Source organism: Calonectris borealis, chromosome 10, assembly GCF_964195595.1.
Source record: "Calonectris borealis chromosome 10, bCalBor7.hap1.2, whole genome shotgun sequence".
Classification (NCBI taxonomy): Eukaryota; Metazoa; Chordata; class Aves; order Procellariiformes; family Procellariidae; genus Calonectris; species Calonectris borealis.
In genome coordinates this window covers 13930376-13956896 of record NC_134321.1, presented here as the reverse complement: position 1 = coordinate 13956896, position 26521 = coordinate 13930376, and the positions used below count along the sequence as shown (strand labels likewise).

The window sequence follows — 26521 nt, the reverse complement described above, 5'->3', positions numbered from 1 at the left end:
ACACACACACACACATATAGGCATGCACACACGCACGCACACGCACGCACACATATATACTTACATGGGGGGGGAGAGTGACCCATTGACTCTCTCTCTCTCTATATATATATACACACACCAAGAGAGAGAGTACTGATCACACAAACACGCAATACTCTCTTTTGCTATATATACACATCTATATGAATGTATAATTTTATATATTATAATATATATAATTAGAGATGTTCACACTCACACACATGGAATCCCCCCATCTATACATATATACTTAAAGACACACAATACCTTCTCTCTCTCTGCATGCATATATACATATATACTTAGAGTGCGAGCAAGAGCTGTCCATACACAGACTCTTCCTTTTGCTATACACACACACACACGTGCATACATATGCATATAGGAGCGCACGCGCTATTCACACACACACACAAACAAGCATTCCCCATATCCCCTGCCACGTATACTTTATTTAAGTGTTTACTTATATATGTAACTAATAGTGTGCATATCTGTATTTTCTATCATTGTCTCTGTCTTCCCCTCCTCCCCCCAAAAGAAAGAAAGCAAGCCCTACACGGAGGATGGTAAAAAATACCCCCTACCCCCCCAAATGCATGTGGGGTATGTCTGTATGTGAGGTTGCCATCTCTCCCACCCTTTCTTCCACACCATATATAATATCTGGGATGCATATACATATATGTGTGTGTATCAATCTTTTTATATATATATATATATATACACACACACACACACACACACACATATTCTCTGTCTGCGTGTGTGTGTGTGTATATCGAGAAAGAGAGCGCAAGGGAGCCGGTCATTTCCCCCCTCCCAGTTCAAACACAGATATCCCCATAATCACCTCTACATCAAATTTATTTAAATATTTATTTACGTGTCTGTATTTTCTTTCATTTTCTCTCCCTGCCTCCCTCCCTCCCTCCCCCTCTCTTTCTCAAAGAAATATAAAAATAGCTAAACTACACACACATGTGCACACCCGCATGTATATGACCTGTTTATATATAAAACGCACAGAAATATAGAAATAATATATTTAAAATATATTATATGTATTATAAATATTATATATAATATATATTATATAAATACAAATATATATTTATATATTAAATATTAAAAAATAAAATATGGGGGTATCTGTGCGTGTAGACAGAGAGAGAGAAAGAGAAAAAACCACACACATAAATACAAGCATATAATTATAAAAGAATGTAAAATGTGTCTGAGGGTGTCTGATCATCTCTGTCTCTCCATATATGGGGGGGGGTGTATGTGCATATATCTATATCTATATCTATACATACATATTTAAATGTTTTATATAAATATACAAATAAGATATATATCAGGGTAGCCATGTCTATGTATGAGATAATTTTTTCTCTTTCTCTGAATATATATGTATGAAGGAATAAATACTCTATGTCACATGTGCGTACATCGGTAAGCCTGCAGCCACGTATGTCTCATAAACGGAAACCTATAGCTAAACTCACTTGTGCTCTGTCTCTGAGCCTTTGGGATGTATGTCTGTGTAAGTATAACATAGCAACACACACGCGCGTGCACACACGCTCTGCGTCCATGCTGTCTTGTTTGTGCTCTTGTGCTTCCTTGTTCTTTTGCTCTCTAGCTCACAAAAGATTGTCTTGATAAATACATACGTATACACATTACTGCTTCTGTAAATGTGTGTGAATACGTAAACACATACACACAGATGTTTAGCTAAAAATATTTCTGCGTACCTATAGATTCCTGAACATACATTTGTGCTTTTATCACACATTTCCCTACAAGCACCCCGGGATGCGTGCCGGGCGGGGGTCCCTGCACACCTGGGTGCTGGAGCCCCGGCCACATGCCTGGGTGCTGGGGCAGGGGCGGCAGTGGGGGCTGGTGGCAGCCGTTTGGGGCTCCAGGTGTGCAGGGATGGGGCTGGCACCCTGCCCGCCCGCGGTGGCTGTGGCAGCGGGCGCTGGGCTGGCAGGAGGGCTCCCGCTGCGGGGTCAGGGCAGGCTGCAATGCAGGACACGTCCAGCCCCAAAGCCCACCCGGGTGCCGCTGCCAAGGCACGCACTGAGCTTTCCCGACCCGGGCTTCGCAGCTCGGCATCTCCGTGCTGCTTTCCACGCGCCAGGGACGGCAGTCGGTCTTTAATTTCTTTGACGCTACTCCCCCCCCACAGCCCCTGCAGCACAGATGCGGTTGAGTGATTCTCCAGCTTTCATATTTGCACCCGCATCTCACAAAACACAGCTGCCTTCACAAACGGCTCCAACCCCTCGGCGGGGAGCAGCCGCAGCCGCCAAGCCCCACACCTGGCTGCCCTGCCACAACCTCGCACGGTTTTACCCACTGGCAGGGCCCAGGATTGCCTGTAACACTTGGTGTGGATGGGGGAACCGACCCCCTCCCCTCCCACCAGCCAGCCTCCTTCTTCAGGTCTCTCCCTCTGGCCTGGCCAGGACCCAGGCAAAAAGCAAAACCAGCCCTCGAGCTCCGCTGCCCCGGTGCATGAGCTGAACACCTCCGCCTCTTCCAGGGCAAGGTTTCCTCTGCGATTCGCCCAGCAGCAGGTCATCCTTGCACACATCGTCATTGCTCCTGCAACTCATCAGGCAAAAAGGTCAGCACAGAAGTAAAAGCCATGAGGCCTCATCGATGCTAGGAGTGGTTTTGAGCGCACTTGTATGCTGCAGGGACAATCGGTCCAACCAGCTTCTCCAGTCCCAGGCTTCTTCAGACCACAGCGATGACAAGTGATTCTTGCAGGAACACCAGTCCCCATCTGTGACACCATCAGCGCCAGCCCCGAGTGAAACAGCAGGGCACTAATTCCCACGCTGCTTGCCTCCTGCGCTGATTCCTGTACGCTTGTGTGCGTATGTATCATATTCCCACCTGCAAAAACATTGGTTTGTAGGTGGGAAATTGAATCCTGCCCTCCCCTTTAGCATCCATAACATCCTGTGGCAAGGAGCTCCACAGCCGTCCTGCCCCCTGTGGAGCACTCTCCCTTTGCCTTGTGTCACTGCCAGGTTATCTGATGGGAGAGATGAAACGGCGTCTCTTCAGGGCTCATCCACAGCTGCACTGTGCAGCCCTTCCAGCCTCAGCTCCACCACCCAACGCAAAAGCAGCAGGAGGCAGGTGCAGAGTTAAGACCATTCCCTTTCCCCAAAACATCACTTTGTAGTTATTGCTCCCTTCTCCCCCAGCTTGGCTTTCTCCACGCTAGAACTGTATCTACAGAAAACAAGTGCAGAGTGATGCTTTAAATGGAGATGATGCAGACAGGAAAGTGGTCCCACCAGGACACATTGCTACTGCAGAGTAGTTATTTGAAATTGATGTGGACAGCAAAAGCCCGGTCAAGTGAGAGAAGAGTGTGATAGGACAAAGCCATAAAATAGGATATAGAGCACTAAGACTGTTAGAAGGCTCTTGAAATAACTGGCCTCATTTCTCTGTACTTTGTTTTCCATCTTCCTGTGGGCACAGGAGTAGCAAGCTCAGCCTTGCTGAGTGCACGCAGAGGGTCATGCCCAGCATCTAGAAATTAAAGGCTTGATCTTGACTAGGCTGCACTAAGGAAAGGTCTTTAACTCACTCTAAGGTACCCTAGGCCAGCCTTGCTTCTCTTCCAGCTGAAGCACCTAAGTGGGAAGGGCTCAGCCTGCTCTTCTCATCAACCGCTCCCAGAGGGGGGTAGCAAGAGTTTTAACAACACTGCCCTCCTCTCCACCCTTCCACAAAGGTTTTCATATGCCCAGGACAGGGCTGAAGGACTATGCTCACAGAAGAGCGATCAGATCCAGCACCGTTCCTGCCACTGCAAGCAGCTTCAAGAAAAGCAGAGGGGTAGCTGCCCTACTACAGTCTCAGGTCAGCCAAGCAAGCAGCGCCTGCTCAACCCACTCTTGAAAACCAGTCTGGAAGGCAGAGACTTTTTGGTAAGGAGGAAGCACAAACATCCGTCAATCAGCAGGCACTGGCTTGCTAAAATGGTGTCTAGACAGAGGAAAGAAAGCATGTTAGTGAAGGAAAAAAAGAGAGTCAGAAACAGGAGTAAACAAGAAGGTTTGTTCTTGTTAAGTTTATTGGCATCATGTTTGTCTCTTTACATAAGAGCTCAGCCTACGTACTAGAATGTAGACCTCTGGAAAACAGGTAGAAGGGCTCCATTTAAGCAAGCTACAAACGCAAGAACAAATACCAGGAAGAAAGGAAGAGAGGAAAGGGACTAGATTGCCAAGTTCTTCCATACCAAAAATCCAGATTAGCAGTCAGTAAGAAGAAAGGGAAGATTCATAGTCCAGGTCATTCATTGAGAAACAGCTACCACAACCCAGGTGGGAGAAGAGCTCCTTCCACAGTACAAAGAGCCACTGGGACACCTCAGCTCTGGCTCCTTCTCACACTCGCTCCAGGATGTTAGGAGTTAAGCAGTAGGGGAGGTGAACAAATGAGGTCATTTCATAGCTGTATTTAATTTTAAATCCAATAATCCAGTGTGCATATCAATGCTGTTATGCAAATCTGAGAATTTAGATACAAGGAAGCCAGACAGATTTTCCAGAAGATGAAGCCTTTTGGCCTCAAAACAAGAAGGCTTACATAGTTCATTTCTACTGTACAGAATACTGCCTCTATCTGGACTTTGTGTTGCTAGCACGCTGCAGTTCACAAGTGTCCTCCTCACTTTCTACACAATCTGTGTTTCAGTACTTGAACATGTAATTCAGGAATTTTACACTAATTTATACATTTTTAATTGGTTGCATATATTAACATGTACTATAAGATTTTTCCTAAAGAAGCATTACATAATACATGGATACTGTAAAAAGATCTGATTAGTTAAAAGTAACAAGCATTAACAGAGATACATACAAAACTCAACCTAGTTGGACTGAGTGCTGAGCTTGCAATGAACTATGGGTAATCAGCCTTTCCAGTTGCAGCCTTCACAGGGGAAAACACGAGACAGTTAAAAATGTATGTAACTTGTTACACAGATTACCTGTAAACAGTTTCTCTCCATTGGACACCTGGAATTAGATTCAGTTCCAAACATACATAAGAGTTTCCATTTTAAACTAAGAGAAAGGTCTGTTACCATGAAGTGTGATGTAGATGGTGTGGGGACGTGAGCTCTGAAGTGCGGGACTCGCAGATGCTCATGGGAGATGGGTGGATTTTGGCAGCTGGAGATGGAAATTTTTTTTTAATTTCATTTTAAACACAGAAGAGGGGCTGTGTGTTTGAAGGCCTAAGTGTGATATTCGTTTGTGAAGGACTGTGCTCAACCCCTCCCTCTCCCCTCAGCAGCTGCAGCTCTCCGCAGAAGCCTTCACTCGGTCATTCTTGTCTAGTTTGATGGGTTCGGGGAATTCATTGTAAAGCTCCACTTCGGTTTCCTAGTGGGAGAGAAGGGAGAAGTTAGTGCCACAGCTCTACAGACAGCTCCTAGCATGCAAGGAGCCATTCTTGGCTGGGGAAAGCTGTTGGAGAGCCCAAGGCTGCCTGCAGGGGCCGAGCTTGGCAGACAGGACCGGCACTGGCTGAGGGCACCCACTGGTCCCCTCCCTACCTGTTTAAGTGCGTTTCGTGCAATCGTCTGGAAAGCTTGTTCCACATTAATGGCCTCCTTGGCACTGGTTTCAAAGTAGGGGATGTTGTTTTTACTGTAGCACCAGGCTTGCGCCCGTTTTGTGGTGACCTGGGTGGACAGAGATCAGCATCACCACCTTCAGCTACGCAGGAAGGGGGTTTTATTTCCAGGGCACGGCCAGAGACCCCTCATACCCAACCTGAGCTAAGACAGCAGTTCTGACCTCATCAAAACTACAGCCTTGATACAGAGCACAGGAGACTGCTGCCCATCACCAGATAACACTCAGCCCCGGGGCAAGGAGCACCACGCCTAAGAAAGATGAGACCACAGGGTACAGACTGCTCAGGCATCCACAGAGCAGGGACTTGCTCCCATAGGAGTTTCTCAGCAATTCTGGACCTCTCCTTGAATCTACGCAGGAAGCTTCTGCAATCCTTCCACCAGTGGGCAGGAGCATGCTGTGCACCGGGGTTTGACCTCTCCAGGCAGGAGAAACTCTTCTCCGGTAGCACACAACAGCTGAGCCACACTCAGGCACCTCCCACTCCTGTTTCTCAGAAAACCCTCCCGTGTTCCTACAAGGTCTCCCACTCCAGCAATTTCCTAAGAAGAGGCTAGCAAGTCCCAGTACTCACTTGTCTGTTTTCTAGGTCAATCTTGTTTCCCAGCACAACAAACGGAAAGTTCTCAGGATCCCTTGGACTGGCCTGAATGAGGAATTCGTCCCTCCAGCTGTCTAGGGTTTTGAACGTGTTGGGGGCCGTGACATCAAACACCAGCACACAGCAGTCTGCTCCCCTGTAGAAGGCAACTCCCAGAGACTGAAATCGTTCTTGTCCTGCTGTATCCCATATCTAGAGCAAAAGACAGGGCAGATAAGCCAGCTCTGCTCTGACATAGTCAGTCCACAATTAGGGCATTCATTTCAAAACTCCCCACCAGGCATCTACAGCCTCCAGCTAGCCAGAGAGGAGCACCTGAAGGCTTGGGAATTTCTGTAGGCACTAAGTATCAAGAGCCAGAAACACCCTTCCAAAGACAGCTAACCCTTTTTGTGTTCAGCCTCAACATGGGACATATGCTTGTTCTGGGCAAGCAGGACTTGGGTATTAGGGTCAGCAGATGACCTGGCTGCAGTGCTTGGGTGCACTTGGGTACCAGCACACTCCAAGCACTCCTCTGATGGCTGCAACAGGGCTTTTGCAGCCTTGCAGTCCATCTCCCCATGGAGAGATGAAAGCTTCAGATACTAGAGACATAAGCAGACAGGCAGGTTAACACTATACTCATAGGACTCAGGGCAGCACCAGTAGTTGCCCTGACTAAGGAGTCCTTTCCCAGCCTTCCCAGTTCCTGAACACTAGTGAAGTGCATCTTTCTAACAAGATCTAGTTTACTGACAGTACCAAATGCTCATTTTTAAACTGGGCCTGGCAAAGCTGCTCTTAGCTGAGCCCAAACTGATCTTTGCCTTCCCTTGTTCCCATGCACAGACTTGTAGAGAAGCCCAGCAGCACCTATGGCCAAGAGCAGTTCAGTGCAAACAAGATTCACATCCAGTACACTGAGCCCTGCACCGCTCTGGACGACACTGGAGCAGATACTTCCACACAAGTGTGGTCTAGGCAGCCAGGCCTCCCTCGCAGCAGGGAGCAGAGTCCCTCCTTACCTGCATTGTCACTAGCCTGTCATCCACCATGACCTCTTTTGTCAGGAAGTCTGCACCTATCGTAGCCTTGTACTGGTTACTGAATTTCTTGTTCACATACTGGTTCATGAGCGATGTCTTCCCCACCCTGTACAGAAAGACAAAAAAGATGAGGTAGGCTGTTTCTACAACAGTGTTTGAATTAACCACCCTGAACAGAACATCCCAGTGCCCTTTGCCTACCACCATAGCCTCCTAGCTTTTTAATCAGGGAAAATGCACCCACCCAAGAAGGGGCTTTTACAGCAATAGATGCTGAGGCAACATGCTGAGTAAGAAGATTAGCTACCTAAGGATACAAAGGATTACAATCTTGAGAAACATTGTCTCCCCATCAGTAATCTGATCATTGGTAAGGAGTATGCATCACATTATAATCATGAGGGCAATTTTGGAAGATTAAGTGCCCCAGAGAAGCCCACCAGAAACAGTCATCTTCAGCCTCTGCAGAAGGAGGAGGTGGAAGAACAGACAATCTCAGCTGGCAACAGCTCACATCCACATCTGCTAGCCACCCAGAGGTGGAGATCCTCCCCAGAGAGCCAGCTTAGAGGCTCATGCCCTCTCTGTGGCTGAGAAACACTCCTGAGAAACACACTGATCAACAGCTTGCTGGGCACAGTGGTATAAATAAGCTTTATGTCATGGGAGTCAGGTTACAGCCTGCACAGCAAGTAACCTGTAGCAGTGGAGCAGACTCCTTGCTCACAGCACAGAGCAAAGCCTTTCACTCCAAGGGGCAGCCTCTAGCCAGATCAGACAGAAGCTAAGCAGATGGCTCAGTATAAACTATGTCTCTGACAGAGGCAGAGTTTTAAGAAGTCACCTAAGATTGCTTACTAGCGGTTTGGTTTTTTTTTTTTTTAATTTAAGTGAAATGCTCATTTCAACACCACACGTCCTCGTTGCAGAAAGGTTATCCTGTTCTGTTACTGGAGTGCTCTGCCCACTGCATTTCCCCTGTTTAATATTGTGGCAGGACTTCAAGATATTAAACTGCAGGGACACATTCAGGACAGAGGGTGGCAAAGAGTTCTTAAAGCTATAAGGTAACACAGCTATCTGGGACTATAATCTCTCCTCCCAGCACTGCTGGTTTCTTACAGTGCATTCACGCTCCCACTAGTCAAAAGCACTGCTCCAGCCAGAGCAGATTGGCAGCTTAAAGGCTCCTCCACTTACCCAGAGTCTCCAAGGATGATGACTTTCAGTAACACTTTCTTCCTAGAAGTCATCTTTTACACTAGAAAGGAAGAGGAACAATCCCATCAGACACCATTGGCATGTCATTCCTCAAGGCAGAAAGCAGCAAGTTTGGAGTCTGAGAAACCTGACTCCCAGCAAGGAACCAGTGACAGGCAGGGCCCAGCACTCCTGAAACTAGACTCCTTCAATTCAAGGCTACACTTGAGCACTAACCAAGTGTTTGCCCATTCCATAGGCAGGGCCATGTCAGACCAGTAGTGGCAACTTAATTCCAACATGTACATGAGCCAAGCACTTGTCCTTTACAGTACCAAGTCCATTTTGGATCCTATTTCCAGGCCATTTTATGGGTATACTAGCCTAGGCCATCTCCTTTAGTCTCACTGGAGGCAGTGCAGTAAAGCATATCAGCTCCCAACACAGGCCAATTCTTACACATGCTACTAAGTGAAATGTAAGCAGAGGTGTGTCTAATACCACACTCAAGCTTTTTTATGCTGTTCAGTAGTTTTCCAGTAGGGGAAAAAAAAAAAAGAAAAAAATGGGCTTCCTCCACCTTTCAGGTTCAGCTTGGAGAAGCAATAGCGTTCTCTAGCAGCTGTGCTTTGTGAAAGTGTTGAGTCCCAAGGATATGCTGTGGTTGAAGAGGTCACAACACAGCCACACAGGCCAGCTGAACAGCTGAATTACAAGGCAAACTGCTACCAGACTCAACAGCTTTGCTGAGAGCATATGAAGCAAACTACTGCCACCTCACCTTTCGTGGAAGGACAAGTACGGCTACAGTGACAAACCTCACAACGTTCAGTCTATTGCTCTGTTAGACAATGAGTTGTTCGTTCAGTTGCATCCTGCCATGACTCCAGTCCACTTTATAGGCAGGTGGCTCTAAGTGGGCCACTAATGGTCCATCCAATTAGCAAGAGTGAGAGTTGAGCTCCAGAGATCCACACTCTTACTTGCTCCCAGGTCTCCTTCAGATTAGCGAAGAAGCCAGAAGTACATCAGCTGCAGCAGGCCTGAACACACTTCTGGATGTGGTTTAGCACGGTGAGAGCAAGTACGAACTCTTGCTATTAGTGGTTGAGCATGCCCTTCCTACCATGAGGCCCTCTCCCCACCTCTGGGGAGGGGATGGGACAAACCATTCTTAGGTGCTCAGACTTGATCAGATCACAGACCCTGGTTTGGTCCACAACAAGGACTCCTTGGCTTTCCCTGAGGACCTCTGCAGGTTCTGTATAGCAAGAGGAGCCAGAAGATGGTTATAGCTGTGGTACTTGAGTTCAAAGACCCTTGACAACAGGCTTCATGTATTAAGCCCTTACATGTGGGCTTGGTTACTCTAAAATTCCCATTCTGCTACACCACATTCATTGCACCACACAACTCCTACTCTTCAGGAGCTATTCCTGACTTTTACAGCTAAGGAGGCCATCACTTCTACAACAACATGGGTATATGTGTCTTCTGAGAAGCTCGGTCCTATGCATTTCCTGGGATATGCAACAGCTTAAGCTGTTAGATAACTGTGACCCACTTCATCCCACTACTACAGGAGGTAATATGCTCCAAGCTGTAGGAGCCTCTTACTAGATGCAGAGTCCAGCTGCAAAAGGTCTTAATCATCTCAAACTTTGAGTGTTAAAAGACATGCAGTCTTTTAGCCTTGGCCGTCAGTGAATGCTGCAGAAGCTGAAGAAGCCATCCTGCGGCCGCCGTAGGTGGTGGTGCACTTACAGCTACACCTTGTTGGACTGCACCCACCTCATGCATCTAGTGATACATCTAGATGGGAAACACTGTTGAGAAGATAACAGCCAGAGGCTGTTGAGTGAACAGCAGTGACAGGCCACCCACAGAGCTCAGGCTATCCTTAGATGGGTGTTAACAGATGCTAGAGAGCCTGCACAGGACAGTTTCTCCACGTGTAAACACCTCTCCTTTCCAAGGCTGGACTGCATTGCTCAATGATCCGTCTGGCAGCCCAGCTATACTAGCCAGTTGAAAGTTGTCAACAACCCCAGCATTTAGTCCTGCTTCTGCTCTTGCCAAGATCCACACTCTATAGCTCGTCTCCTCTATAGCCGTGGGGAGAACAGACCATGCAAGGTCCTTCAAGCACTCTGCACCTCCTGTGTTTTCAAAGCACATAGCACAAGTGACACTTTTGCTAACCAAGCCAAAGACTTCTAAAGCACAATCAGCCCAGATGGAGCAAGAAGCAAGTGAGCAGAGCTTTGAAACAGCTTAAAGACAGCTGTGTACATTGAACTGTCATGGAAAACATCTGCATAGGTTCAGAGTCACCTGTTTTCCTCAGGAGAGAGGAAAACAACTCACCCTGAAGTCATTGCGCCAGAACCCAGCATGTACTGCTGCTGTTTTTCTCCAAGTGTTTTCAGTATCACTTCTACCGGCTGCTGCAGCTCACTGCTTCCTGGTATTCAAAGCAGCTTTGGACAAGCTGGCATTAGTTCTCATGCTCAGGGAGGGATTTACAGAGCCCTAAATTACAACACCAAATCACGCTGGATGCTTAGCACCCAAGTTCAACACGGCCTGAAGTCCCACTATGAAGGAAGGGGAAACTGCTCTGTCAAGTCACATTACCTTGGAAGTAGCTCAGCTGAGCAGCCACCTGCAGCCATGGGAAGGAAGTCTGAGTCAGACCTGACACTGTCTTCTTGTCATAGCTGACGGGCTACCCCATCAGTGTGAAGGGCTATTACTGCCTCACAAACACCGGTCAAGTGAGACACTCAGCTTCCATCCCAGGTGATGCAACGGATATGAGCCATAGCACAGAAGGAGCTGCCTCAACTTGGTATTTGGTTTGGGCCATGAGACAGTGAGGAACTCCAGTCCTGCCAGGGGCCAGCAGTGGACTCTGCCCAGAGTTTCCCACCCCTGTTCTACTAGGCTTGATCAATGCTGCTTTGAACCCCAGTGAGTTGATGGGCCAAACCCTCTTATTAATCTTCTCATTACAGGTATACACAGACCAACACTTCAGAGTTATTCCTTACCCAGTACAAGAAGAGACCTTGCCTTTGGAGAGGAGACCACATCTCCGGGTCTTGGAAGAAGTACCAGCGTTTGATCTCCTGGAACCTTCCTTCAGAAGGAAACCTCTCTAAGTTTAAGTAGCATCAAGTTGCTCTTTACAGCACTACCTTTGCTATTTCTCTTATCCTTACCATGATCTGTGTGGCTAAGCAGGTCTCCAACAGCAGCTATTTGTGCTAAACAGAGGTCTGACTGGTCCTAGTGAGATCTTCAATCTAGATGGATTGAAGACATCCCCATTATCTTAACTGGGGCTTCTTATGAAGCAACGCAAAGGGTCAAGCTACTCCAAGGACAGGATACCATGCCTCCTCCAGTGTTTGTTTCCAGCCACAGTGTTTTTAACAAGCTGAGGTACTGGAAGTGAAAGACACTAGTGCTCTCTGCAGGTCCTGTAAGTGAAGCCTTACTACAATCTCCTTAACAGCATGCAAAGGATTTTGGTGACTTCAGCTCACACTAAGCCAACAGCAAATAGAACATCTTTATGGCAAAGGATGCTTCCACACGTTGCCGTTCAAGTAAGCTCGGAAATATCTCAGTTGATCCTGGTTACAGCATGCCATTTTCTGTGTCAGCAGAACAAGGTGCAACCAGCCAACCCTGGGCCAGGTTCAGTACTCAAAGATTTGCTTGCCTGAAGTCAGAGGCAATTTGTGATTATTCCCTTGTTAACACAGGCTGCTTCTCACATTGCATGGCATTGAGTAGGTTCATTACTGCCTTGCGTCCCAGAAATGGAGCCCACATACATGCTCTAAGCTACATAGATCTACTTCTAGTGATCCTCACTAGCACAAAATCAACTAAGGGAGACCAAGAAGAACATAGCTTTAGCTCACAAACGAAGCAGGTTTGAATACCTGAAGGAGCAGTTAGTTCACATGAGGAGTTTCTCCAGTCACACCTTCAAGAAACATTAAATTACCGAGCTAAGCCGAGATGTAGGCTGTGCAGCGTTTCCCCCATGCTCTTGCAAAGAGTAAGCTCAGCTTCAGCTGAGATCAAAACTGTGATAGTGCTGAGTCAGTGGTATCCAAGTCTAAAACTATTTTGCACTATAAATGCAGCTTGTCTTGCTTTATGATATTTGGTATAATTAGTCTAGAGCAGCATCCTGCAAGAGTCACATAAGCCCTTAAGATGGCAGTGTGCGAGCTCACACAGGGCTCACATCCAGTCCCAGGAGCATTTCTGAACAAACACTTCCTTTTTCAGAGATACCATGAAGAAAAACCTGTTTGTTAAGATTTGATCCAAGACATCAGTTCTGTTTCACACTGTGTGAAGTCTCTTGGAGCAAGGTCACCTGCATGACTGCTTAGAACACAGCCTACCAGCACATCCAGCTAGCCCTGCTCAGGAGCCATCAGAAACTTCCCATCCATCAGGAGACCAGTCAGCATCATTCCTCCTCCTGGCTTAACTGGTGCCAAAGGAATAACACAGCTGCCTCTAACACAGGCGAGGAGTCCTTCCACTCAATTTTTAATGCCTATCCCTCTAAGCAGACAAGCCATTAACAGTATGTTGACCCTCATGAGATTAAGCCTGGTAGAGCATGCTCTCCCACAGTAGTGTTACTACCTTTGTAAGGCTGGCCTGCTGGAGCAGCAAGGAAGAACCCCTAACATCTGACCTGCAAGTGTTACTGGCTTAGCTGATCTGAAAGGAAGAATCAAAAACTGTCCTATGAAGCTCCATAGTGCTAAAGCTCCTCAGATGCAAGAACAAATAAAGCCTATGCCAAATCTAATTAGGCTTCCCTTGTTGCTTCAGAGTACATTACAACTGTCCTTTCACTTGCTATATTAAGACAGCTGCTTTAACTCAAAGCAGAAATGGATGGTTAAGGATTCCTTAGAGATGTTCACATGTGTCAAGGCACAATGCAGGCATTTTAATATTAATTATGTTGGTACAAGCAAAGAACAGTAAGAGCTTGCATTGATGGCCCACTAGATCTCTTAGATTAGCTATCCTTTAACAGAAGTAGGCCTTGTGATAGGAACACCCTATTAAGTTGCTCATGAACAGTTTTAGTATGAAAGTAACTAGCCTTACGGGGGGAATCTCACCTCCATGGAAGACAACAGCTCCCTAAGCAGCACCATACCCATACCAGTTCTGAACCCACTGACAAGCTGCTGGAGCAGTCCTTACAGTTGCAGCTTTGCTATTAAACAGTTCAAGTCACAATCCTAACCAAGAACCAAAAGATGTTTATGCAGAAGCTAGAACTGGGACATTTGACCAGGAGTTCTCTGCTCCTACATCTACCAGCTTGCCATCTGCACCTTCTGCTAGAAACCAGCTGAACACTGAGGCAAGACTGTTGGACTGCACCTCTCACCTGTGTTCTTTGCCAGGGATATTTAACACTACGCCGACAAGGCGCAAAGCAGTAGGTGAGCAAGCATCAAGCAGAGCTAAACTCACTGCGGCACTTATGAATACCTAGTTCTGTTCCCCTGTCCCAGCAGGCAGCACAAGAGTAAGGAGGTGTTCCACAAATTTGAACCTGAGCACTCCAGGTCTGCTCTGGGTGCTGTGGCTGATAAGCAGAGCATTCACTTCTCCACTGTATCACATGACCTTTAGCAAAAACACCCAACCACGAGAAAGCCAATCTAGTTAGAGCAGTACTCCTTTAGGGGATACCACGCACTGCAGTGGGCTCACCACAGTGACCAGACTGAGCAGAAGACAGCCACACTTGAACACTAGAAGAACCTTCTGTCCTGAAATGCAGGAAAAGTGTCCTGAAATGCAGCTAATTGCATTTCTGACACAGAAATGCCACCTCTGCTCGCCGTTCTCTCGCATGGGGGAGGCTGCAAAGCATTAAGTCTCTGTACTACACTAAAGAGCTATTTTTATTCCCCCCCTCCAATGGTTCTGCATTTCTTCAAGGAAACTGAAGCTGGAAGAATGATTCAGGACCAGCTCAGTCAGATTGAACCAGTTTCTTCCCAGAAGTAGCAAGTTCCCTAGCATGTTTGGTACCTCAGGGGGTTATGCCTGCTTAGACCTTCAGCCACTGAAATGAGATGCTCACTGGATGTTTATCCTGGTCTTACAGGATCAAGTACACCAACAGACTGGCACATATCACTTGCCCCATGGTCACACTGGGGCCCCTGCCATGATTTATCAAGCCAAGTTTAGCTGAGGCTTTGAGTAGACACATGAATTTGTTCCAATTCAGCCACCCTGAAAATGCAAGGCCTCATCCTGAGGAAAGGCAGATAGTCTGCGATTGCCATTAGTTGACCAGGATCACAGTTCCCACTGCTGAGCGCCCAAGTGGTCCAGACACCCTTTGTATTGACGCCTCAATCTCCAATTGCAGCAGGAGCTCAAGGTGGAGCTGAACAAGTTTTACCAATACAATTTAATAACAACAGCTTGGTTCCAACTACCTGGTCACGCAAACATTGCTAACAAGGTGCCTGCTAATGCAAAGCTACAAGTGACAACCTGAGCAATTCAACTGAATGCCTACCTGAGACCAGTGGATATCAACCTTTAACATCTCTCACTTGCATTCTCCTGAGAGTGACACAACAGCCCACAAGTAGAGCAGAAGCCCTGTCATTTCAGCTGGGAAAAAGCTGAGCACTAGCCAAAGGACAATCAACAGGGGCTGTTACTTTCATATGAACATGGCTTAAGAGGTGCCAAGCTGCCTTTAAGGAAGAAACTAGAAATAAGCCTGCCTTTGATATTTTTTTCACTGCAACAGAACCTGCATATTTTCTTTACCAAACCTGACTGCTCTACAAGTGGAACAAGTGCCTAGCATCCTCACACTGAGGACTGCTACAAAAGCACATAAAGTTTTAACAGCAAGTTGAGTCTTGCATTGACATGGGCTGACAAGCAGGACAGTACCCTCTTCCACTCCCACAACAGGTCTACTAGTAGCTCAGCTTCCCCAGCTGGCTGGAAGATCCCATCTAGGAAAGCTTCACATTTAGTGGGGACATCTGCTGGCTTTGTGCCTAAAAAGCAAATCAGCAACATCTTGCCATTCAGGTTGACAACTTGCAATAACTTCTCTCTGTAAACGGGTTGCTTTTTAGGGCAATGAGCTCCTACAGTCCATACAGTCAGAGGTGCTTCAGAGGTGCTTTCAGGCCTCACTGATGCATCACAGAGAAGCAATTGGTTAAAGTGAAGCCCACACCAAAACCAGCTGGCAAGATATTCCTGTGACAGCTTCACAGAAGGGTACACTCGAGCTGCTGCTGTATCAGTAGCATCTCAAAACTGCTTTCCACCTCCTTCCTCCCCACACGTTTATGTCGCTGTTCTAACCAACATATTCCCTCCTGCTGGTACCCAGCCAAGAGCTCAAGCACAGCTCATCGTTCCCTCCTCAGGAGGAGCAGCTAGGCTGCCTGCCACTTACTGCAGTTTCACCAAGAGCAGACTTCTGTCCAGTTGGGGCCTTTCCCAGCCAGCCCTGTGAGGCAGGAATTACCTCTGTTCAGGGAGCTGGGAACCTCAGCTACAGATTAATTTTTGATACCTCATGTGAAACATTATATTGCCAGTTGTCAGGTGTAGTATGCTGGCCAGTGTCTCCCACCCCCACCTGAGAGTCCTAAGCCAAAACCTTCACCTTCTTTAAGAACAGCCTACAGCTTAGATGCTTGCTAGCACACTGACATGGCTCAGATGAAAACAGAATCTTAAAACATGTTTCAGTATCCTGGAGGAATTGGCTTTTTAGACTACAGCTGTCTGCAGTTAAGTTTCCACCTCATTTTGAGGGTGGAGTTGCAGCCTTCAGTGCCGGAGGAGCTGCTCTAGGAGCAAGTGAAGCGCAGGAACCAGCCAGCAGCAGCCAGCTACAGCTCAGCCACACAGCTTTGGGTTCAGTTCATTAGCTGCTTCAATGTGAGCACCAAACTGGTGTGACATGGTGCTATTAGCGAACTGACCTGGTCTGTGAGCTAGCTACCAGATGGATATGACACCAGGCCCACACATATACTCTGCTACATCCTGTTCCTGGAAAACACGCTCTTAAGACAGTTCAGTGCTAAAGGGAGAGAACGATGGGGCAACATGCAGCTTGGGGAAACATGTAGGAAACCCAGCTGGAAAGCAAAAGCTTTGGAACAACTGGGAGCAGAATAGGCTTTTGGTGTGATCAAGGAAGCTCCAGAGCTGATGCTGGGGAAGATGCTCCTTTCAGTGGCAATAAGGTTTTAGCTGGCCTCAGACATACCCTCAATCCCCAGCTGTGGCTCTAGGATGCGTTCCTCCTGTGGGCAAGGGCTCAAAGAGCTCCTTGGAAGAGGATATGCCAATGGCCAGTTTGCCAGAGAGTCCAGATGACATAGGGAAGGTGGAAGCAATGCCACTGGTAGGAGCCATGTCTGCAGTGGAATCACAGCACTTGCACATGAGAAAGGGTCTGCCCTGCCTGAGGTCTCAGCTCAGCTGTGGCTCCATTAGGGCTGCAAGTGCTGAGATTTGGAGAGCACTGCATTCCTGAGAGGCACTGATGCACATGATCAGTCAGGCTCAAAGCCCGAGTTCTCAAAGCCAAGTTCTCCGGTCCAAGCCTCACTGATTCACAGCCCTGTTACACCTCCCGGCATTTCTCCAGATCAGAGTTGTTTTAAGCCTGCAGAATGTTTAAATACTAGATGTAGAACTGAACAAGTTTCCTGCTCTAAAGCTGCCATTATGAATTGTGACTCTACCCTAGAGTCTACACAGGACTAGCCCCGCCCAAGGAGGTATAAAGCTTAGAAACTGATCTCTACCGGTTTAGATATCACAGCAGCCACCTTCTCCTGAGGAGCTATCATGTTGATCTGACTACGTGGTTTGAAAGTGGGAGCAAAACAAGCATGGAAATGCATCTGCTTACAGTACCAAGGCAGATGTGTCTCTGCATGTTTTGTCAGACCACCAGTGTGCTAAGAAGCAGTGGGAAAGGTCTGGAGGTCACTTCTTGCTGTCTACAGGAACACTACTTTGCCCAGACCGCTGCTTAGCCTAAGATTACAGCAGCACATGAAGGCTCTTCCAATTGATAAACACCCAGAGCCAAAGGGAGGGAGGGAAGGGAGTACAGAAAGTGTCCCCAGCAATGCAGCCAGCTGTGCTGGGCAGCCATCCTGGATGGATCACTTTGCTCCTCAGCAACCTGAGGATGATCACCATCATCTCCACAGCAGGTAGCAGGTATCTGGAGACTGCAGCTGTGCACAGGTCAGGAGTGCAGGAAGGCTCTTTTAGAGCTAATGCCAAACAGTAACAAGACCAGGATTCCCAGACAGAAAGTCAGGGCTGCTGAAGTGGTAGTCTTCAGGTTATAGGAAGACAGCTCTCTGAGAAAGCCATACCCAGAAGCTTCACTGAAAGCTGCATGTTTCCAGTCATGAAGTTTCTTGGTCCATCAGTTCCTCCAGCTGAAGGGCCCTTATACCACAGGATATCTTTCTCCCAGAAATGGGCAGACATATTCAGAGCCCTAACAGGCTGATAGCAAGTGTCTGAAGATCTTCAGCTACCCTTCTTTTGGAGGCTCAAGTTATGTTGTCATTCAAGTATCAGTATTTCTGTGCCCCTACCTTCCAGGAGGAAGCAGTTCCCCTGTAAATCCTACAGGATTTCAGGTAGTTGCGAGTTGATTTTCCCCAAGAATCAAGCTGTCACAAGAACAGGCATGCTTGCTTTAACACCCCTCCCCCTTTATCAGAGCAAGCTCAACTTCCCCTATTCTGCCCTGGGGGAGACAATCTCAGGATGTGGGAGGAGAGTTGAGCACATTGCTGGCTGCTGGGAGACACTAGGCAACAAGCCATGTGTCTTGACTAAGGGCCTTGCCTACGCGAAGCATTTCAGCTATACCAGTATAGCTTCCGTGTTGCCATGCCTCTACCAGAACGGTCTCCTTGGTGGAGAGCTGCCAAATCAAGCAAGACAAATCTTATACTACTAACTGGAACATAGCTATAGTGCCCATGCCTGGTTTATACAGTCATGTCTGTCAGTCTTTTGGCACACAGCCACCCAACCAGTAGAACCAACCAACAGTTTCAGTAACCCCTATATGAACAGCAATGGCCCAGCACGATTCTCATGTCAGGTCATCCCACTGTACACGATTCCTCCACTACTTTCTACAAATCAAGCACAGTGCCAGGGGCAGCTGGGTTTTAATCTTCACATCCAGAACATAAGACTGACCAATTCAAAATATCGCAAGTTAGCCAGGTCACTAAGAAACAATAAAATTGTAAGATCTTCACCATATCTGACAGTATTTTTCAAGTACTCAGATTAATTTTTAGTTTTGTCTACAGCTTCCTAAGGTTTTACACATTCCTCTCATGCTTTCAGTTTTAGAAACACAAATAGGAGGTGTTAGATAACCTTTGCAGTGGTAAGCAAAGCACAGATCTTAGACCTTGTCAGTGGTAAACAAGCCTTGTTTATCTACTCCTGGCTGCTACCTTCCTCCAGTTCCTAGAGGCTGGGCAGGAAACAAGTGACTGAAGGGAGACTTTGACCAAGGTTCAGGACTTCAAGTCAAACGACGGCCCTCAGGATGCCTGCCGGACCCTGTAGCTTACACACAAGATTCAGATCCAAGAGTGAATATTGTCTCTCCTTCAGCACCAGGAGCCTGATAGAAGAGATAGGACAAATACTGATGGGAGATCCTACCACCAGACAAGTAGATGTGGAGAAGTACAAGACTAATGGCAAAAACCTTACTCCTGTACATCTATTCCAGGAGGTCCTGTTCTCAGTAATGAGTCTTCTAGAGAGGAGGTTTCCTCTAGGGATAGGTTGCAATCTAAGAACTAAACCTTGATCTGCAAGCAGAACTCCTGATCCTACACACACTCAATACCTCAACTGCTAATGCAGTTCGCAGAGCAGGAAGGACAAGTATTTCAGTACCAGTCCTGGGATGGGAGTGTAACAGGTAGCTTGCCATGACAGCTGAGTCAGTGCCTAACAAGGAATTCCTACTATTGAGACTTGGTTTCAGACTCATACTTCATACCCTCATACCTCTTGCACAGATCCTGCATCAATGCTTTACCAGCTCAGCTAGTCTCTTGATGAAGCTCCACAAAGGACCAAAAAAACCTCACTGAAGTGACTTGCATGGTGAGATTAAGAGAGCAGTGCTGGTAAACTGCATCTTCTTGTTGAGCGGTGGGGAAATCACGCCTAGGCATGCCTCAGTTACAACCACCTCACTGCTCATGCTTGAGACACTGTTACCACTGTACCAGTTTGAACTTCAGGTATCATTATCCATGTCTGGGAGCCGAGAGAAAGAGAGAGCTACAGATCCAAGTGACTCAGCCCACTTGAGGGAGACAAGCACCAAGCAGGTTACTTTCAAGAGGATGCTGCTTCCCAGCTGGAGAGAGATCAAGGGTTCAGCACAGACTCATTAGATAAACTGCTAGACCCAGCAACCAAGGTCCAGGTACTCCAGCCAGGTAGCTGCTGAAGGCAGCTCCAGCTGCCTGCCTTCACTTTTGTACACCACTTCACTAGTCCAGCTTGGTCTGCCAAGTGACCAAAGTTACAGTATGCAGTGATATAAGACAGACTCCAGAAAAATACTGTTTTCTTAATTGACAACATAAAGATCTACTGAATTTAACTTAGGAATTTATGCTTGAAACTCACGGAAGTACAGTTAGATACAATTAGCCACCTTAAGTTGGCATTTTAAGTAGTTATGGAGAGGCAAGAGCAAATCACTCACTATACCAAATGCCTTTAAATTATACAAATAGAAATTTGTGCCACAGGTTTACACTTCAATCCCATCTCAAAGGCAGTGCACCTCTCCTGAAGTTTTACTGCCCTGTGAAAACAGCCATGGCCTCAAGAATAAGGTCCCTAGCAAGAGAAGTCAAGGCTATTTGAGATCAGCTGTAAATCAACACACTCCGGTGGCCTTGACGAGCTTGCTTCACTCCCCATCACTGACCATGAGTTAGCAACAGCAGTGTTGACACAGCTTCCCCCATGGACGGAGCGCTCATTGCTGGCACCGGAGAGGAGGAGCAGTCTCGCAGGAACAGCGCTAACAGCAACAATGACATCACCACGGCAGATCTCCACCGAGCAGAAAATGCAGCAGCACACCGGGTTTGAGCGCTGCATCCCCGCGAACAGAGCGCAAAAGCAACAAGCACGCTGGAAGCCAGAGAGCAACCATGTGATAGAGGGGTATCCCTTCACAGCTTGCTATTTCTGAACAGCACATGTGGAGTCACTGACCTTGGGCACTCATTCGGAAGTTTTATTCAAGGTGCATTTAAAGGAAAAAATGATCTTCAACAGAGCAGCTAACTGCAGAACTGAAAATGGTATATTAACTATTGTCCTTCAATTAATTATCCATATCTAATTCAGTTTTAAGATGCACAGCTCATGTTTGGATTGTCACTGCAGAAAGCGACCCTTTTATCCTTACAATCTACTGTCACAACTTAACTATGTCTGAAAGCAGACTGTTATACAGCAACTACAAGAGATCATTTTAGGAAGCTGCAGGGGGAAGCCAACTGAACTCCAACTCATCAGGCAATTAAACTGCAATTATCAAAACAATGCTGTAGAAGGATGAAGTACTTCAGCATCTGAAGGATGCAGGATTGCTGTCAGACAAGCAGCATGCAAGCATGCTAATGCCCAGTCAAGTTCAGCATTTAGGTAAGGTCTTATCTGGACTCCCTTCGGCCAAGGCAACAAACTTTACATTCCTCTACAGTTCCGCAAGGGAATCTTAGGACCATCAGGCCCCATTAACAAGGGCTTAAGAGCTGTTCAGGTCACAGCTGACAAGAAACCCAGGAGACATTAGGGAACACTAGCAGCATGCAAGGTACGGGTTCTGTACTTGTTTATCAAATGCTCACTTTACTTCAGTTACTGAAGAAATTGCTATATTATAACAGCAAGGACAGCTACCAGTAAGTATCATGAGCCCACGCATCCACCGGTTTTAGAGAATGCAAACATCCAAGTGCCCTATTCCATAGCTCTTATTCCCAAACCAGGGCTTGCCAGACACCTATCTCACGATGCAACATTTAAAAATGCACCCTAATCAAGCATAAGCAATTTTGTTTACCGTCAAATGTTAAGTTCTGCATAAACTAGTCTCATTTTCACAGAGAAGTCAGACCAAAATCCCATATATGTTAGAGACAAAGCTATTTATAGTTTTGCACAGATGGTTTGATTGTAATTGTCATGTTTCCTCAAGGACAAGCTTTGCCAGAGATTTGCTCCGACAGGTAATTCACACGACCTTCCAACACAAGTGTCTTAAAAAGGAGCTTTAAGAAGGTGCTGCAGAAATTAAATCTGATAGCCCTCTTGCTCGCAGGCATTCATTTTGGGTAGTAAACCAAGCAAAGTGGTATCTTCCCTGGGTGATTTCAGAGGAGAGCCTATAGCAGAGCTTGTACATTTTCCACTTTCAGTTAAGGATTCATCAATGTTGTAACATGTCTGTGCTACTCAGCATAGAGTTTGATTCACTGGCTTTGGTAAGAGGGCAAGGATGCCTGTAGTGTACTCTCTGCAACACAGTTATTTAAATTCTTAACTTGGCACCTTTGCCTTTTAAGGTGCAACTCTTACTGTGCCATGCTGAGCTATTAGTAGGCTATTTGAGGACACGGACCACTGCATGACACCATGGAGAAGATGAAAGTTTAATGTAGCTACTGCCTTGCATCTTATCACTGCAGGTTAGGAGAGCAAGAAACTGCTATTGGATTTTAAAAGTTTTCCTTATTGAGGGGTCAGATTAACCCCATCTTACAGCTTTTCTACACCGAAGTAGAGTATTAACATAATAGCACACACAAAAAAAAAAAGGGGGCAGCACTTGAAAATAACAGTATTAGAGCTGCTTTGGATTCTGAGGACTCAGGCCAGGCACGGTGGGTCTACTCATTAGTTCATGGAGGGCAAGTCATGTGTTCAGTCAGCTGTTGGAAGTCACAAGCCGGGGCAGGGGGAGAGAGACAAGTATACTTGCTCTTCCTGAATAAGTACAGCAATGAAGCCCTGATTATTTAACAAGGAATATTCAAAAGACTCCACCCACTTTACCCTCAAATACAGCTACTGAGAGAACAGGGTACATTGGCTCCGGTAGCCTGGCTCTACTGGAAGCGTGGCAAGGCTGCAGCTTCTATCATACACCACTGGTACCGCTGCAGCCCATGAACATGGTATAGCCACAAGTAAGCCTTTAAATCATAGCCAGCCAAACACTATGGCACAGCTGGTTATGTACCATTACCCTAAAAAGAGAAGTCTCCACTTCCCCCAGCCCCAATTCCCACACTGAAACACAGAGTGCTAGGCACAGGCCAGAGCTTGCCAGCCAGTGGCAAGTACTGGAAGCTTTAAAGCTTCCATATTGGCAACTGTCAAAGAGAGAACAGCTTGCTTACAGTTGGGAGGACTTTGTTCTGTCATGTGTTCTCAGTTTACATAGGAAAAAACTCATATACATATCACAACAGCTCTGCTTATCAGCAAGTATTTTTAGTTTTCAGGGAGATAATACTGAGAATTCCAGCTTTGACTCAAAGGGTTTGGAGTTACTGGGTAAGACATACTCATTTTGATGCTGAGGTTACCTATCTTGCTTCAGGGTAAGACAGCCTTTTTACGGCTGTTTTACTACTAAAATAATCCCTCTATTTACAGGGAAGACAGTGCAGTTGTCTTAAGTACAATGATTAAGTATTTCCATATTTATTAGTCTATATATACCTAGAGACTAATAACGTATCTATCATTTAATTTACCTTATTATACACTCGCAGCCAAAAGCACTTCTGACATCCACTCTAATACTTCTCAGAACTGACTCAGGCTTTACACATGCTGAGAGCTACTTTCGCAATAACTGCCAGTCTCTTCAGCCGCCTGTTTTGTCACATTAATTGCTCCCAGGGCAGCCTGCTCATCTTAAAAGCGATATCCACCGACCACCCAGAGCAGCATTTCACCACCCCAACCCAGAGCTTCCCCAGAGCCCAGCGCTCAGGCCACCTTCGGCCACCAGCTGCCCCAAAGCCTCTTCACGCTTTGAGAGGAAGCTACAGCAGCACCGCACGTCACAGACAATACGCTCTCCTCCCTGGGAGGTACCACTTCGGGCCTCTTTAAACCTCTCCGGAGAGAGGAGGCTCCCACAAAGGCCTCAAGAAACGCGCATCTCGGGAAAGGCCTGCGGGTCCCCCCTCCCGCAGCGCTGCGCGGAGGAGCCCTTTCCCGGGGAGACCCCCGCGGCCCAGCTCCATTGTTCCGGGAGCCGCGACGGGCCGGGCCCAGCACGGCTCCAGGGAGCTCGGCACCCGGCGGCGCCGGCCGCCTGACCCCGCCACGGGGGTAGGCAAACGCCGCTCCTCCCCGGCGGGCCAAGCCCCAGCGGTGGAGCCCGCCCGGGGAGCAGAAAAGCAACGCCTCCCCCACCCCTGCGGAGAGGGCCCCGGCGGCCCCCCCGGCCGCGGGGAGGGGCCCCGAGCGGCGCCCCCCGCCCAGCGGCTCCAGGAGCCGGGGCGGAGCCGCCACCCCCCCACCCCAGGCCCCGGCGTGAGGGGATCCCCGCCCCCAGCGGCACGGGCACGGCCCCGGCGCCCCGCAAGGCCTCACCTGGTGCGTGTGCCGCGGCGCCCGCCCGAGACTCGCTGCCACCCCCCACTCGCCTCGGTCGGCTTTAATGGGCCCACCCGCCTCCCCGCTTTCACTTCCGCCTCCCCCCCGATAACTTCCGGTCACGGGGCCCGCCCGCTGTCCCTGACGTCAGCACGCCGCCCGGCAGCCAGCGGGGGGGGGGGGAGAGAGAGAGAGAGAGAAGGGGTGCGTCACGTGACCGCGGGCTGCCGGCCGCCATCTTGAGTCGCCGAGGCCGCCGGCGGGCCGCGCCCCGCCCCGGCGGTGGGGCCCAGCGGCCTCCCGCTGGAACCGGGAGTTTATGTGGGAAGAAGGGTCCGACCGAGCACGCCCATCGCGAGTCCAGGTGTTGCTTGTGGTACCACACAAGCCGCTACGCCCGTGCGGGCACAGGGTGTGGGAAGGAAGGGACCTGCCTCCTGCGTGGCCTCCCATCGCTCTAGAGCTGCTGTCTGCACGGCAGCACTGCCGACAGCCGCAGGCCCTTCCTCAGAGGTCTAAGGAGAGAAGGAAACAGCTGGGGAAATTCTCCTGCTTCATGCTTTCAAAAATAAAGGATGGGGACACAAAGGCACAAATCTGTTTATTGGGATCTTTTTATTTGCAGCTGTGATCTGGCGTGAGGTAGTAGCAACAGCATTTGTCAGGAAAAAAAAAGTAAAATACGACAATTTAAGAGACATTCAGTTTGATTAATCAGGCAATAACCAGTTCCAAGATCAATAATGCAGGCAAGGGAAATAGGACTATGTAAACTCTCCAGCACCGTAATACATGGGACAATAACCATCCTGGTGGTGCAAGAGAAATCCATATTTTCTACTCTGCATGTTGACAGCAAGTTAATTTTCTTATTCAGCAATTACTTGAATATTCTGTTCGTTGGGGGTTTCGTTAACCTGGGAACTCAGGAAAGCAAAAACTGAAGCAACCAAGTAAAGTATTTTTAGAGCTAATTAAAGAGAGAAACGGAACAAAGCTACTTATAGCTACATTAAAAAGAAAATCGCTTCTGAGCAGTATACAGCAGACTGCTTCCAGCTCTAAGAGACAGACAGATTTGCAGAGAGATCGCAGAACTGGCAGTTGGAAGACCTTTGCTCTGCCTTCTGTTCTGAGACAAATCTGCCACATACCATTAGGCAAATTGCTTGCCTCCTCTGTAGGGTAACACAGTTTCCCTGTGTGTCACCTGGAAACGGGAACGCTCACCTCGGAAAGATGCTGCAAGGTTTGATTCACTAATGCTTGCAAAGCAGTTTGAGATCAATAGAGTAACGGTAGCGCAGCACGGCAAGCGTGCTGTTAAAGTCATCGTTCTCTGTTGGGCCTGGCCCGAATCCCTTCTGAGGCGCTGCCTATCGCAGAGCACACGGGGTGTCCTACTTTTTTGTCTGACACTTCTAAAGTCAGACAACAATGGCGTAGGGGCCTGAGCCCAATTCGGCGTCTCCGTTGCCCAGAGAAGCCCATGTGCTGCCTGCAGCGGGAACCACCTCCGCTCCAAAGGGCAGCCCAGCCCAAGCCAACTTCAGGTACTCACCGTCACGCTCCCCCTCCCGTACACCAGTGCCAGCTCTCGACTGACCCTGCCCTGAGTCACTTCGCCACTAAATCTGCTGATAACTAACAACAAAAGCAGCGTGGATAAATTTTCTGCCAGATTAGTGCACTGAACTGGCTTCATGCAGGGTGCAAGGGGTTCCCCTCATGCAAGGGAAGGAGTGGGTGAGGCAGGACATGGCCACCGGTTCTTGGGCTGTTTTAAGTTGTGGAAATGCAGACTAAGAGAAGGTGAACGGGAGCAGGGGCTGCTGGGCTCTCCTCATATGATGCCAGAACGTTCATTACCAGTTTTGTATCTTCATTTCTCTATCTGCAGGACTGTATCACTGTTACCAGTCCGTCTCACAAGAGAGGGGAGCCTGTGACATCTAGTGCTTTTAAGGTGCCCCATTAGATGCAAAGAGCTGCAGAAGAACTGGTACCAGTTAAAACCCAGACTGGACAAAAGAGGAAAAGCTTTGAATAGTGAAATGACGGAGAAACAGACATGATTTCTTTGGATGGGGAGGAAAGTATCCTCTCAGATCAGCCCCAGGACTGTGGGCCCTGGGCACATCCGCAGCTGGTGGGGCAGAGCACTTGCTTGCCCTGGTCCATTTCCTTTA

The 26521-nt window shown here is 47.9% G+C and overlaps 1 protein-coding gene across 1 annotated transcript; it reads right to left on the bottom strand.

Moving 5' to 3' along the window:
* Positions 1 to 4513: 4513 nt before the first annotated feature.
* Positions 4514 to 24467, bottom strand: RAB7A (RAB7A, member RAS oncogene family). Its single transcript, XM_075158934.1, has 6 exons — positions 24330 to 24467; positions 8550 to 8610; positions 7329 to 7455; positions 6295 to 6513; positions 5636 to 5764; positions 4514 to 5462 (listed from the first exon to the last, which is right to left on the bottom strand). The coding sequence occupies exons 2-6, from the start codon at positions 8600 to 8602 to the stop codon at positions 5367 to 5369; spliced, it is 624 nt and encodes a 207-aa protein (XP_075015035.1). The 5' UTR covers positions 8603 to 8610; positions 24330 to 24467; the 3' UTR covers positions 4514 to 5366.
* Between the last annotated feature and the right edge of the window lie 2054 nt (positions 24468 to 26521).